Here is a 13,568-nt window from a genome sequence, read left to right as displayed (position 1 = left end):
GAGAGTTTTTTTCTTTATCAGTAGGAGTCATACTAAGCAGGCACAATTATACCATTATAGTGAAGATTGCAGAAAAACAAAATAAGCTTCTCATTGTTGTCTTTTAGCCTGTTGTCTTTAAATATAACCAAAACAAAGTTTCTTGGTTTTTGACAGATTCAGAAAAAAATATATACGTTAGAAGAACACCTCAACACTGAGATACAAGCCAAAGAAGAGTTAGAACAGAAGTGCAAGTATGATTTGTAGCTAAATATTTTATTTATTTATTTGTTTGTTTGTTTATTGTTTGTACTGGGACTAGGACCCAGTGGCACTCAATCACTGAGCCACATCCTCCATGCTTTTCATATTTTTATTTAATGACAGGGTCTTGATAAGCTGCTTAGGGCCTTCCTAAGTTGCTGAGGCTAGCTTTGAACTCAAGATCCTCCTACCTTAGCCTCCCAAGTCACTGGGATTACAGGCATCTGCCACTGTTTAGTATATGTTCAAGCATTTACTAAAGAATAGCTACAAAGTATTTATGTAATTATTTTTAACTTTATAATTATTTTATTTATTGTTTCTTCTTGAAATTATTTAGATCTATTAATACTCGTCTAGAGAAAACAGCAAAGGAACTAGAAGAAGAGGTAAAGTTGCCCTATACTTTTTATTAACTTTTTCCACCCCCTGTGCGAGAGATTGTACCCTGAGCCTCATGGATGCTAGGCAAGCTCTCTACCAGTAAGCCACATTCCCAGCCTTTATTAATATTTGTTGATAAAAATCCTTGATGTCTGTCTGGCTTACAGAGTTCTGTTAATACCATGGTAATATATATCTTGATACAAGATAGTAAAATCTACTTTGTACCACTGGAGGACAAGACTGAAATTATAGGGTAACTTCTTTTTAGGCTTCATTCTATTGTTTTTGCAAACTTGATTTTTTGCAAGCTTGATATTTCAAGTAAAAAAAAAAAAGCATTTCTATTTGTGGTTAAAGGCATGGTTTAAAAACAGAAAGGGACTATTGTTTAATTGCTATTTATAATACTTTAGACCCATAGTTAGTATAAAATAATGATGGCTAAGTAGTGATGGAAGGTTACAGGTTTGACATTCAATAGTAAAGAAAACATTTATGATCTTGATTGTTTAAGAGTAGTGTGATATTTTCCAAACAAGGAATATATTTTATAGTTTTTAAAAAACAGTGGTAGTTTGTTTGTTTGTTTATTTATTTATTTATTTATTTGGTCTCTTGCCTGTGTGAAATAGCTGAAGTATTTTGTTTTGTTTTAGTTTTTATACATATTTCTTTTTGATAATAATGTTAATTATTATTTCAGATTACCTTAAGGAAAAATGTGGAATCAGCATTAAGACAATTAGAAAGAGAAAAGGCACTTCTTCAGCACAAAAATGCAGAATATCAGCGGAAAGCTGATCATGAAGCGGACAAAAAACGAAATTTGGAAAATGATGGTTTGTGGAATATAACATTAAATACTTATCAGGAAAATAATTGGACTGTGTGTGTGCGTACGTGTGTGTATGTGTGTGTATGTGAGAGAGAGAGAAAGAGAGAATGTTATTGTAGCTTGCTACTGAAAGGCTTTTTGTTATATAGTTAACAGCTTAAAAGATCAACTTGAAGATTTGAAAAAAAGAAATCAGAACTCTCAAATATCTACCGAGAAAGTGAATCAACTTCAGAGACAGGTAAGTTGATCTCCGTTTGTAAAAAAGAGATTTGAGTTTTATTTATGACTGACTGTTAATATTAATTTTAATTGGCAGTGTTTCAAAAGGCCTGTGCCTCTGATTTTAGAAGGAAATCCTTTAACATTTTTAGTAAATGAATGTATTTTCATCTAATACCTCTGTTTTTTTTGTTTGTTTGTTTTTGAATGAAATAACAGCTGGATGAAACCAATGCTTTGCTTCGAACAGAATCTGATACTGCAGCTCGATTAAGAAAAACCCAGGCAGAAAGTTCAAAACAGATTCAGCAGCTAGAGTCCAACAATAGAGATCTACAAGATAAAAACTGCCTGCTGGAAACTGCTAAGTTAAAACTTGAAAAAGAATTTATCAATCTTCAGTCAGCTCTAGAATCTGAAAGAAGGGACCGAACCCATGGATCTGAGATAATTAATGATTTACAAGGTATATAGATTGTACTTGAATTACTCTTAATGATTTGTATTTTGGAAATAACTTGAAATGATGGATAATGTTCTAGAGTAGCATATTTCTGAAGGAAGCACTTTGTTGTAGAAATATGTTGATAAAAAACTTATAAATTTTGAATTTATTTATAAATTATTTCATTTAATTTATGAACTTTTTCATATACTTTCAAATATTATAAGTGTTGAATTCCTTAGGTGGTAAATTCTGGTTGTAGGAAAACTGTAAAGCACTATGCCAGCAAGTATAAAACTTTGCTCACAAAAACAGCTTCAAAATATGAAGCAGTGGGGCTGGGGTTGTAGCTCAGTGGTAAAGCACTCACCTCCATGTGTGAGGCACTGGGTTCAATACTCAGCATCACATAAAAATAAATGAAATAAAGGTATTGTGTCCATCTACAACTAAAAAAGATTTTTTAAAAAATGAAGCAGGTTCCAAATTTTTTACTCTTGATTGAATGTGTATAACTTTCTAGGTATGTTGTTTTTTAAAATGTTGCAATTTTTAGGTAGAATATCTGGTCTAGAAGAAGATTTAAAGAGTGGCAAAATCTTACTAGCAAAAATAGAGCTGGAAAAGAGACAACTGCAGGAGAAATTTACTGATTTGGAGAAGGTAAGATATGCTAAGCATCTTTTTGTGTAAGAAAATCACAGTAGAGTTTGAGAAAAGTTATTTGAAAGTAACGGAAATCACTAACTGGAATATTTTCATATGCTTACTTCCATTTCAATGTGGTTCTGTAGACAAGGTGGTCTGCGGAATGATAGCGATATGGCAGGGATGTGTATTGAGGGAATAGGCTGAGTTTTCAGTCTGAGAAGATCAGACAGGTTGGCAAGGTAAAGGTACACTGATGGGAGAAGATATTGTGAACAGAGGCAGGGAGGAAAATTAACAAGGCATCCTTTGTTTATTTAAGTACAGATTATTCAGTATTTATGGAGAACAAAGTAGGGATCAGCAAATTTTAATATTTTAAGGGGGGAAATGGTAAATATTTTGGGTTTTGTAGGCCATATACTTTCTGTTGCAACTGGTCAACCCTGCTACAGTTTCTAGAGTAAAGGATGTAGCTGTGTGCCAGTGAAATTTAAAAATGAAAATAAACATCAAGCCAAAATTGGTCTAAAGGTCACTAGTATGCTCCTCATGTAAGATTATGGGGAATTCAGAGGCCAGAGTGAGGGTACACGGCTAGGCATAAGCTAGATTAGGTAAGATATTAAAAACTCTATTAAGAAATTTAGAAGGGGTTGGGGCTGTGGCTAAGCAGTAAAGTGCTCACCTAGCATGTGTGAGGCGCTGGGTTAGATCCTTGGCACATAAAAATAAATAAATAAAATAAAGGTGTTGTGTCTGACTACAACTTAAAAAAAAAGAAAAGAAACTTAGAATAGAAACTCTTAAGGGTTAGCCACACAACGACTTAACATTGTATGATCTTACTAGAGGTACGGGTAAAGTAGATCATTAGTTAAGTGTACTATGCAGAGAATAGATTTTTTTGAGAAGGATAAGACTAGAGGCCAGGAGGCTAGTCAGAAGCCTTTTTCACTAATTCAGATAAGCGATAATAGAGACTTAATTAGGGCAATGGCTTAAAAAATAGAAATGTCTCAAAAATTTGAGAAAGGAATATTTGACAGCACTTAGTAATTGATTAGATGTGGTATGAGAATAGTAGTTAAGGATGAGTCCTGGGTTTGTATATTGACATGTGATTTAGTAATGTCATTAATCAATAAAGAATAAAGGAAAATCACATGCAGAGGAGATAATGATAAATCCATTTTAGTTCTCTTAAGTCCTTTGGAGATACCACCTTAGAATGTCTACAAGGCAGTAAACTCTGGTAAAAGCTAGGAATATTTGAGCCATTGGTATATGTAAGTAGCTGAAACCACATGAGTGAAAGAGCACACCTGGGAAAAGACTGGGTAGAGTTGTGATTATTCAGAGCAGAGTAGATTATTCTGTTGGTAGATTATGTAGTTGGAAAAGTCATTTTAGTATTAAAGATCTTATTTAAAAAAAAACTACCTGCATCATATTTGTGATATGAACAATAGAGCTCAAAGAATTAGAAAATATTGACAGTGTATATATAGGAAATAGACTGCTGTTATCAAAATTCTCAAGTTAAAATAGACTTCTCTGTGGGGATTATAAGTGTATGGTAGAAGATCTTAAGGGTTTTTCCCTTTTTTCTCCTTTTAATATAGAAGAGGGAAACATTAGATATGTTTTTAAAAGTTGCAGAAATAATGCTGTAGGACAAGAAGCATTGTGGCTGAAGAACACCAGCAGCTGAGGGCAGCTGGGGCAGCTGGAGGAACTGCAGGAAAAACAAGAGCCTGATGGGAGCCAGATGAACACAGCATCACCAGTGCCAAGGGACAGCGTCAGGGCTGCAATGAGTTCAAATAAGAGAAGTGTCTTGAATTTGGTATTGAGAATAGTGCTGGTCACTTTGATATTCAACAGTCTTAATGCAGATCTCCAAGCAGTAGAGGGGAGGTGTGGCAGAGGGAGTGAAGGAGTAGAGGGAGCAAAAGTTTTGATGAAGAGGGGAGGGAAGATGCTCAGCATTTTTGTTAAGCCTGATTCAGTTTTGAAAGTTTTTAGAATTGTGAGCCTTTTTGTTGTTGTTGTTTATAGCTGTTCGTTTAAATCTTTAATAGGAAAAGAGCAACATGGAAATAGATATGACATACCAACTAAAAGTTATGCAACAGAGCTTGGAACAAGAAGAGGCTGAACATAAGACTACAAAAGCACGGCTAGCAGATAAAAATAAAATCTATGAATCCATCGAAGAAGCTAAATCAGAAGCCATGAAAGGTATGCACATTTAAAAGTTTTCCTGCAACATCTTCCCCCCAAAAAAGATTTGAAAATGACACTGGTCTAACTAGCATATAAGTTAATGAGTATTTTGGACCCAGGTATGATGAAGATGCTAGCTGAAATTGCTCTGAGCCATTTGATACTAATAGATAACAGAGTTAACTTTCCTGCAAACCAATTTTTATCTTGGAATTAGGGTAATTTTTAGGGTAATTTAGGTTTCCCAGCTGACCATTTATAATTATAATGGTTTTTTTTTAAAAGTTCTTTTTTCTTGTGAAAGGCTTAAAACTCAACAGAAATTGCATTTCATATTCAACAACTTAGCAAAAAAATAGTCTTTTAATTTTTACATGTAACTGAATTGTAGATTAAGTTTTTGTTTAAAGCATTAATTCAGGATCATAAGAAATAAAATGAGTGCTTTATTTAGAAGTATCTAATTAGAAGGAAATTAATGAACAATGTTTCCTTGTCCATGGCTTAGTAAAGAGAATTGAATTTTTTTATTACAGTGTAATTTATGCACAATAAAATATATATTTATGTAATTATCATCCAACACATATGTGAGCTGTGATCTGCCATTTATGTCAAGCAACTAAGATTCATAGTATCTGAAAACTAGGTTTCTCAGGGTGAGTAAAGAATGCCCAGGAGGATGAAAATCCTGTTTTTAGATCTAAATAAGGAAAATGACACTTTTACAAATATACTGAGCTTTAGAATATTTGTCACCTCAGTATATTCCTTTTTGTCTTTCTATTCTGTGCCCACATTATGTGATTGTTTTTCTAAAATGAGTACATTGATTTATTGGTTACACTCTGAACTGATGAAAGTGAACCAATCCAGTGTAATATAAGTACCATTTTTCAAACTGTTCCAACACTAATAGAAGATACTTGATGACTTCTGTATGTTACACATGAGTATACAAAAATTATAGATGGTATTCAAATCGGGGTCTGAAGCATTTGGTCTTTCTGCTGCATGTCATTGCCTTCTTGGATTAAGAACATACTAACCAAATAATTATTAGCAGCACGACCTTGTCTAGTTAAACTTTGTATGCTTTGTTTTCTATAAAGGAACAGTAATGGTGTTGTTAGGTTACTGTGAAAATCAAGTGTAGTTACATGTATTGTTAGTGATACATGAAGAATTTTCATTTTTCCTCACTTCCAAATACTGTTCATTAACTGAAAATTCATAGGTTTAATTTTAAACTAATAAAACTTTAGATGATAATTATAGGTATGAAGGAGTGGAGGAACCTTAACTGAATTTGAACTAAAATTCTAATCAGTACATCAAAAGGTGATCCTTTAATGACTTGCAATTCATATTGAAATCACTTTTTTAGGTATAAACTTTGCTTTTCACTTGAAGATTAAAGAACTTTAAAAGCTTTTTCTTATTTATGAAACAAATTAGAAGTTTACAGCTAATCATTTACAAAAATAAAAGAATGTATAAAGAAAAATGCAAAAGATGACCCATAATCCTACTCTTCATGATAATATTTTGTGTATTTTCTACACTTTTACTGTAAAAAAAAAAATGATGAATATTAACGAGTGCTACACATGTATTAACTCACTAGGAAAGTAGATACTGTTCTCCTAGAGATAAGAAACCTGAGTCCCAGAGAGGTTAACTTGCATGATAAATAGAATCTACCCTGGAGTGTTTCAAAGTGAAAATAGTAACACTGAGAGACATACTAGCAGCAAGTAGTAAAAAAGTATTTATTTAAAGACATAAGCATTTTATAGAATTACAAAATGAAAATATTTCATTTCTGTGAGAATTGGTGTAATATTGCGAACTGTGATACATTTTACACCCTGCAAATAAAACTCTTTATTTTCAAGCATAAAATTCTTGCTATTTCAAATGTATTTGGAGGAGTGATAAAAATATTCTAGAAATGAATAAAAATATAATAATGAAGTAGCATCATTTACTTTCATTTTTATTGGCACTGTATCATATCTTTGATACGCTGTTTTATTTGTAAATTCATGATCATGTCCATTCTCACTGTAATAGAAATGGAGAAGAAGCTTTTGGAAGAAAGGACTTTAAAACAGAAAGTAGAGAACCTATTGCTGGAGGCTGAGAAAAGATGCTCTTTATTGGATTGTGACCTCAAACAATCACAGCAGAAACTAAATGAGCTCCTTAAACAGAAAGATGTGCTAAATGAGGATGTAAGTATGAATTTTACTAATGAATAATAAGCTAGTTAATGAAGCAATAATAAACTAGGTTTATTTGTAAAGGTCTAATGGTGAGTTCTTAATATATTATAATTTTAAAATTTCCCTATTGCTGGGTATGGTTGCTCATACCTGTAATCTCAGCAAATTGGGAGGTTGAGGCAGAAGGATGGCAAGTTATGAGGCCAGCCTCAGCGTTTTAGCCCTGTCTCAAAATAACAAACTGTAAGAGCTGGAGATATAGTTCAGTATTAAAGTACCCCTGGGTTCAATCCCTAGTACCAAAACAAACAATAACAACAACAACAACAAAAAAAAAACCCACAAATTTTTCTTTAAATGTTTTATGCAATCTATAGGATACATATATAAAATATTCTGTATTGCTTTTATTAGATTTTGATAACATAATAAATGAATCATAATTTAATAATTTTAAGTTATTTTTACTTCAAAACTGTGGGGGTCTTGTTTTTTGTTTCGGTTTGATTTTTGTTTGTTTTGATACTAGGTTCAGCTGAACCTTAGGGTGTTTTATCACAGAGACACATCCCCAGCCCTTTTAATTTTCTATTTTGAGTCAGGGTCTCACTAAGTTGCTTAGAGCCTTGCTGAGACTAGTCATAAACTTGTGATCCTCCTGCCTCAGCCTCCCACATTACTGGAATTAAAGACATATGTATAACTTTCTTAGAAATATTTTACTGTGAAATGAATGGGCTACCTGAGGGCAGAAATCTATTTTTCATCACCATATTTGCTGCCAACTTCATTGATAAGAAAAATCAAAACAATTTACTTATATACCAAGTATTCAATCTATTTTTTTTAGGTTAGAAACTTGACATTAAAAATAGAGCAGGAAACTCAGAAGCGCTGTCTTACACAAAATGATCTGAAGATGCAAACACAGCAAGTTAACACACTAAAAATGTCAGAAAAGCAGTTAAAACAAGAGAATAATCATCTCATGGAAATGAAAATGAGCTTGGAAAAACAAAATGCGGAACTTCGAAAGTAAGTTAATTGAGACAAAGTTTTAATATGCATAATTATGCACATGTAAATCATATTAATTTTAGTTTATCTGGGGATTTTCTTTTGACTATTCTACTTTCTTGATCACATTTTCTCTTTATTTTTGTACAAGTATTATGTTGAGTGCTACTGTTGTCTTTTGAGAAGATTATATGTTTGCCCACCAATTTTTATACTACTGCCACCTAATCAAGGTACAGTGGTAGAGAAAGTATACAATTCATAAAGGTAAAGCTCAGTATATTTGTAAAAGTGTCATTTTCCTTATTTAGATCTAAAAACAGGATTTTCATCCTCCTGGGCATTCTTTACTCACCCTGAGAAACCTAGTTTTCAGATACTATGAATCTTAGTTGCTTGACATAAATGGCAGATCACAGCTCACATATGTGTTCATTAAAACTGATAACAATTGGCTGGCCACAGTGGTACACATCTGTAATTTTAGCAGCTTTGGGGGCTGAGGCAGGAGGATTGCAAGTTCAAAGCCAGCCTCAGCAACTTGGCGAGACAAGACCCTGTTTCAAAGCAAAAAATGAAAAAAAAAATGCCTGGTATGTGGCTCAGTGGTTAAGCATCCCTGGGTTCAATCCCAAATTACACCCCGTCCCCCAAATGACAGTTTAAAATACAAGCATACATTTCATTTAGCTGGTGTATTGATGACATCATCAAATTTCATCTCCTCTCAAGGAAAGGAATAGCAACCATGAGCTTAGAATTAGCATGAAAATGATTTGATTTCATGGATTCTCTGAAAGGGCTTCAGGGGTTTCCTACACCATAATTTCAGAGTAAATGATTTAAAATGTGTTTTACTTATTTAAGCCTTTGTTTTGATGTCTTCACAGAGAACGTCAGGATGCTGATGGGCAGATGAAAGAGCTCCAAGATCAACTTGAAGCTGAACAGTATTTCTCAGTAAGTTCCAGACACATTAATTTGAAGTTGCTGTATTTGTAGAACTTTTTTATTTCTTGTTTTAGAACCAGGAGAATGATTTTGTATAAACTAGATTTAAATTAGATTTTTAGATGGGATGTGTAATATCCCATAACTCATTAAAAATACTGAGTAAAAAGAAATGTAAATAATTTAACAGAACTCTGTTGTCATTGCTAGAAAACTAATTCTAAGCACATACTATACAACACCTATAAAACTGATTAAAGGCATTGCTTTTTGAATAATACACTTTTATTGTAAAATTGTCATTTTAACATTTGAACTTTTTAAAAAAAATTATTCTGGGTATTGAACCCAGGGGTGTTTAATCACTGAGCAACATCCATGGTTCTTTTTATATTTTAATTAGAGACAAGGTCTTGCTGAGTTGCTTAGGGCCTCAATAAGTTGTTGAGGCAGGCTTTGATCCTCCTGCCTCAGTCTCCCGAGCCTCTGAGACATTTGTACTTTTTTGAGATCAGTTTTAAAATATGAAATGACAATTATCACCCCTGCTCCATTGATTTGAATCAACAAAATTTATGTTTACAAATTAGTAATATTTTTCCTTGCTTTTTCATCCTACCAATCTATACCTTTCAGTAAGAAATATCACTATATTATTCAGTTGGAAATGATGCTTTTAAATTATTAACTGACTTTTGGGGGGAAGGTGATGGGTACTGAACCTGGGGTCTAATGCATGTCAAATGTGCTCTACCAGAGCTACGCTTCCAGCCCCAAGTGAACTTTATTATATCAGTTGATAACTAGAAAATAGGAAAACGTATTAAACTATTTATTTTCTCAGGAGCACAACATTACTCAGCATTAAGAAAATATTTGTATGTCATCAGTGATTTCTCTGGGTTGGTTTTAGATGTAGACATAATATTTCTGATGATCATGATACACATTTCTTTGTGTTTTGCTTCTTAGACCCTGTATAAAACACAAGTTAGGGAACTTAAAGAAGAATGTGAAGAAAAGACCAAACTTTGTAAAGAATTACAGCAGAAGAAACAGGAATTACAGGATGAAAGGTAAGGACAAGACCTTTGTCCCTTATTCATAGATACATATATTGCTGCTAGAACAGTGCTCTGTATTCACCAAGTAAAAATGTGTTGATGAAGTGAGACAAAAATATGGACTTCTAAAGTGAAAATTGAACACTAAAATGACATATCTTTAAGAGGGGTGGAGGTATGTTTAACATGCACAAAAACTGTGGGTTCAATCCCCAGCACTACCCCCTGAATTTTTTAATGATACATTCCTAAATTATAGGGACTCCTTGGCTGCCCAGCTGGAGATCACCTTGACCAAAGCAGATTCTGAGCAGCTGGCTCGTTCAATTGCTGAAGAACAGTATTCAGATTTGGAGAAAGAGAAAATCATGAAAGAACTGGAGATCAAAGAGATGATGGCTAGACACAAACAGGAGCTTACTGAAAAAGATGCTACAATTGCATCTGTAAGTAAAATTCTTGGGGTTTTATAATAAGTAAATTGCTAATGTCATAAATTACTTAGTAGCACTAGTACAGTATTACAGATGTACATGAAAAATTGTTATGTTCTAGCTGTTAAGATTTTTAGTTCAGTTAATCGCTTACTTCTCCCTTTGTTTCACACAGTCTAGCTAAAGAAAATTTCCAAGAAAAGTAAAATATCAAGTAGTTGGGTTTCCCCTATCAATTATGCAGACATGTCAAAATGATACAGTAAATTGCAAAGTGTGACATTAGAACAGGTCCAGTCCCGCTAGAAATGAATAGTGATGCTAGAGGAAATTTTATAATCTATAAAGGAACTTGTATATGATGGAAATAGCAATATACAAACCAGTAGGAAAGGACAAAAATTTAATAAATGGTTGTAGAATAACTATATTTTTATGTGGAAAGGAATAAAATTAGAACCTTACCATTTCACACACAAAAGTAAATTCTAGCTAACTTAATAATCTAAATATGAAAAATAAAAATTTTAAGCTATTAGAAATGAATCCAAATTTCAACAAATATGACAAAAGACAACATAAATAAATGACAGGGACAAGATACATGTAATGTATTTATTAAACAAGGAACCAGTAGTATCTAGAATATACAGAGAATTCCTGCAGTTCAATAAGAAAAGGTTAAACAGTGCAGTAGAAAATTTGGTCAAAAAGGAAAACTTACATATATAAGAAAATGCTTTGCCTCCTGCTCTCCTACAGAAGGCTAGATAAAGCAGCTTTGAAATGCCAGTTCACACCCATCAAATGACAGAAATTCAGCACCTCACAATGGCAGTTGTTTGAAAGATGTCTGGAAAACAGTATTCTTTCACTGCTCTGGGATCTGAAATTCAGTATGTGATTGTATAGACAGGTATATAGCATGGCAGTGTCCGGCAAATTTTAACCATACATAGAATGCAATTCAGAGAAAGTCTACATTAAGATAAGTATGCTAAAGAAACTTAGCACAATGCTTATAGCAGCATAAATGTTTGAAAATAGCCAAAACTGAAATCTCTTATTAAATGAATGAATGGATATATTAAGTGTGGTAGATGGAATTACTGTATCTGTTAAAATGAATTAGATCTTTTTATTAGCCATTTAATTTTTTAATATGATGCCGAGTAAAAACAATTGCAAAAGCTGGGCCCGGTGGCGCACTCCTGTAATCCCAGTGACTCAGGTGGTTGAAGACAGGAGGATCATGAGTTCAAAGCCAGCCTCAGCAAAAAGCAAGCTGCTAAACAACTCAGTGAGACCCTGTCTTTAAATAAAATACAAAATAGAACTGGGGATGGAGCTCAGGGGTTGAGTGTCCCTGAGTTCAATCCCCAGTACCCCCCCCCCCAACCCAAAAAAAATGGAGAAAGATAAATACAGCGTGACTTAAAAATCACTAAATGTTCTTCAGGAAGGAAGAATAGAAATAGAATTTGGAAGGAATACAAAAGGCCATCAACATCTTCAGTACTATTTCATCTTCTGTTTCAAAGTAATGTTCTGAAAAAATATTAGTTTTTATATTCATTTATTCTGCATGATGAGAATGCAGAGTTTGTATTTCCTTTTCTTAGTTTTTTAAATGTTTTTCTCATTTTAAAAAATACTAAGGATTTGTGAAAGAAGAGCAAATTTTTGGCTTCCTTGGGTGGTATATATAAAATTTGCTAACAAAATTTTCATCAATAATAAAGTTTAGTAAAGTAGCACATGGGCAAGAATATAAAGATGGATAAGCTTAGAAAAGCAAGAGATTTAGCAACTTTCTGGGGTTTTGAATTTGAATTACTGTTTTATGACTTACATTTTGTATATTGGTGTGTTTTTTTTATTTCCCCCACTTTTGTTTCTTAGCTTGAAGAAACTAATAGGACACTTACTAGTGATGTTGCCAATCTTGCGAATGAAAAAGAAGAATTAAATAACAAACTGAAAGATGCTCAAGAGCGTATGTACTTACAAAGAATATAGTTTAATATATCTGATGTCTACCACTTGCTGTAGTCACCAGTGTAATTTTCACATTTTCCCATGTTTCAGAACTATCAAGGTTGAAAGATGAAGAGATAAGTGCAGCAGCCATCAAGGCACAGTTTGAGAAACAGCTATTAACAGAGAGAACACTCAAGACTCAAGTATGGACTTTAAATATGATTTTGAATCTTATTTTCATTTATCTTTTACTTCCAGCATTACAGATTAGAAGCAGTCATTGAATGTATGAATATTTGTGAACAGTGACCTGAATTTTCTCAGATTGGGAGAAGTTAGATTTCATTAACATTGTCCAATTCAATGTCTGTTAAAGTTTTTCCTAATTTTCCAATATGGAATCACAGTTATTCCTAATCTTTTATTGTAATCCAATAAGTTGTTCTGCCTTTTAGGAAACTGTAGGGCATGACTGTTTGCTAACAGCCTGACAAAATTTTTAAAAGAAACCTATGATCATTAACCACCCCTCTGCCAGTTCCTCCGGTTGTGTATACAGCTCAAATGAGTGTAGGTAGTAGGTTCTTTTCTCTGTTGTTGAGCAAAGTATATTTTACTAATGTGATGACAATGCTGAATTCTGTTCCTCCAGATAGAAGAAGAAAAATCTTACTATTAAAGTCTTCCTTGGAACAAAAGTTGAAATGGTAGACAATGACATGAAATCAAAACGATTATTATTTATTGACTTTTATGATGCTGGGGGTCAAATTTAGGGCCTAATGCATCTAGGCAAGTGCTCTACCTCTGAGTCACACTTCCAGGCTCCTACAAATATTTTAAATTACAGTTCTCAGAAACCATGAGAGTAAAAATCAAGTA

The 13,568-nt window shown here is 33.2% G+C and overlaps 1 protein-coding gene across 1 annotated transcript in view; it reads left to right on the top strand.

Annotated features, from left to right (window-relative positions):
- The window catches only part of Rock2 (Rho associated coiled-coil containing protein kinase 2), a 137,200-nt gene that overhangs the window by 105,155 nt on the left and 18,477 nt on the right, over positions 1–13,568 (top strand). The window contains exons 12-25 of the mRNA XM_027937791.2: positions 157–236; positions 587–635; positions 1,337–1,472; positions 1,618–1,709; positions 1,910–2,156; positions 2,692–2,798; positions 4,868–5,027; positions 7,089–7,249; positions 8,091–8,275; positions 9,148–9,217; positions 10,181–10,284; positions 10,532–10,718; positions 12,609–12,702; positions 12,795–12,889. Of these exons, the coding sequence (XP_027793592.1) occupies positions 157–236; positions 587–635; positions 1,337–1,472; positions 1,618–1,709; positions 1,910–2,156; positions 2,692–2,798; positions 4,868–5,027; positions 7,089–7,249; positions 8,091–8,275; positions 9,148–9,217; positions 10,181–10,284; positions 10,532–10,718; positions 12,609–12,702; positions 12,795–12,889 (1,767 nt within the window). The remainder of the gene's footprint in view (positions 1–156; positions 237–586; positions 636–1,336; positions 1,473–1,617; positions 1,710–1,909; positions 2,157–2,691; positions 2,799–4,867; positions 5,028–7,088; positions 7,250–8,090; positions 8,276–9,147; positions 9,218–10,180; positions 10,285–10,531; positions 10,719–12,608; positions 12,703–12,794; positions 12,890–13,568) is intronic.

This window comes from Marmota flaviventris, chromosome 14 (assembly GCF_047511675.1).
Source record: "Marmota flaviventris isolate mMarFla1 chromosome 14, mMarFla1.hap1, whole genome shotgun sequence".
In the NCBI taxonomy this organism is placed as follows: domain Eukaryota; kingdom Metazoa; phylum Chordata; class Mammalia; order Rodentia; family Sciuridae; genus Marmota; species Marmota flaviventris.
Note: the sequence above shows the minus strand (reverse complement) of the source record. Positions and strands in the feature narration are given on the sequence as shown.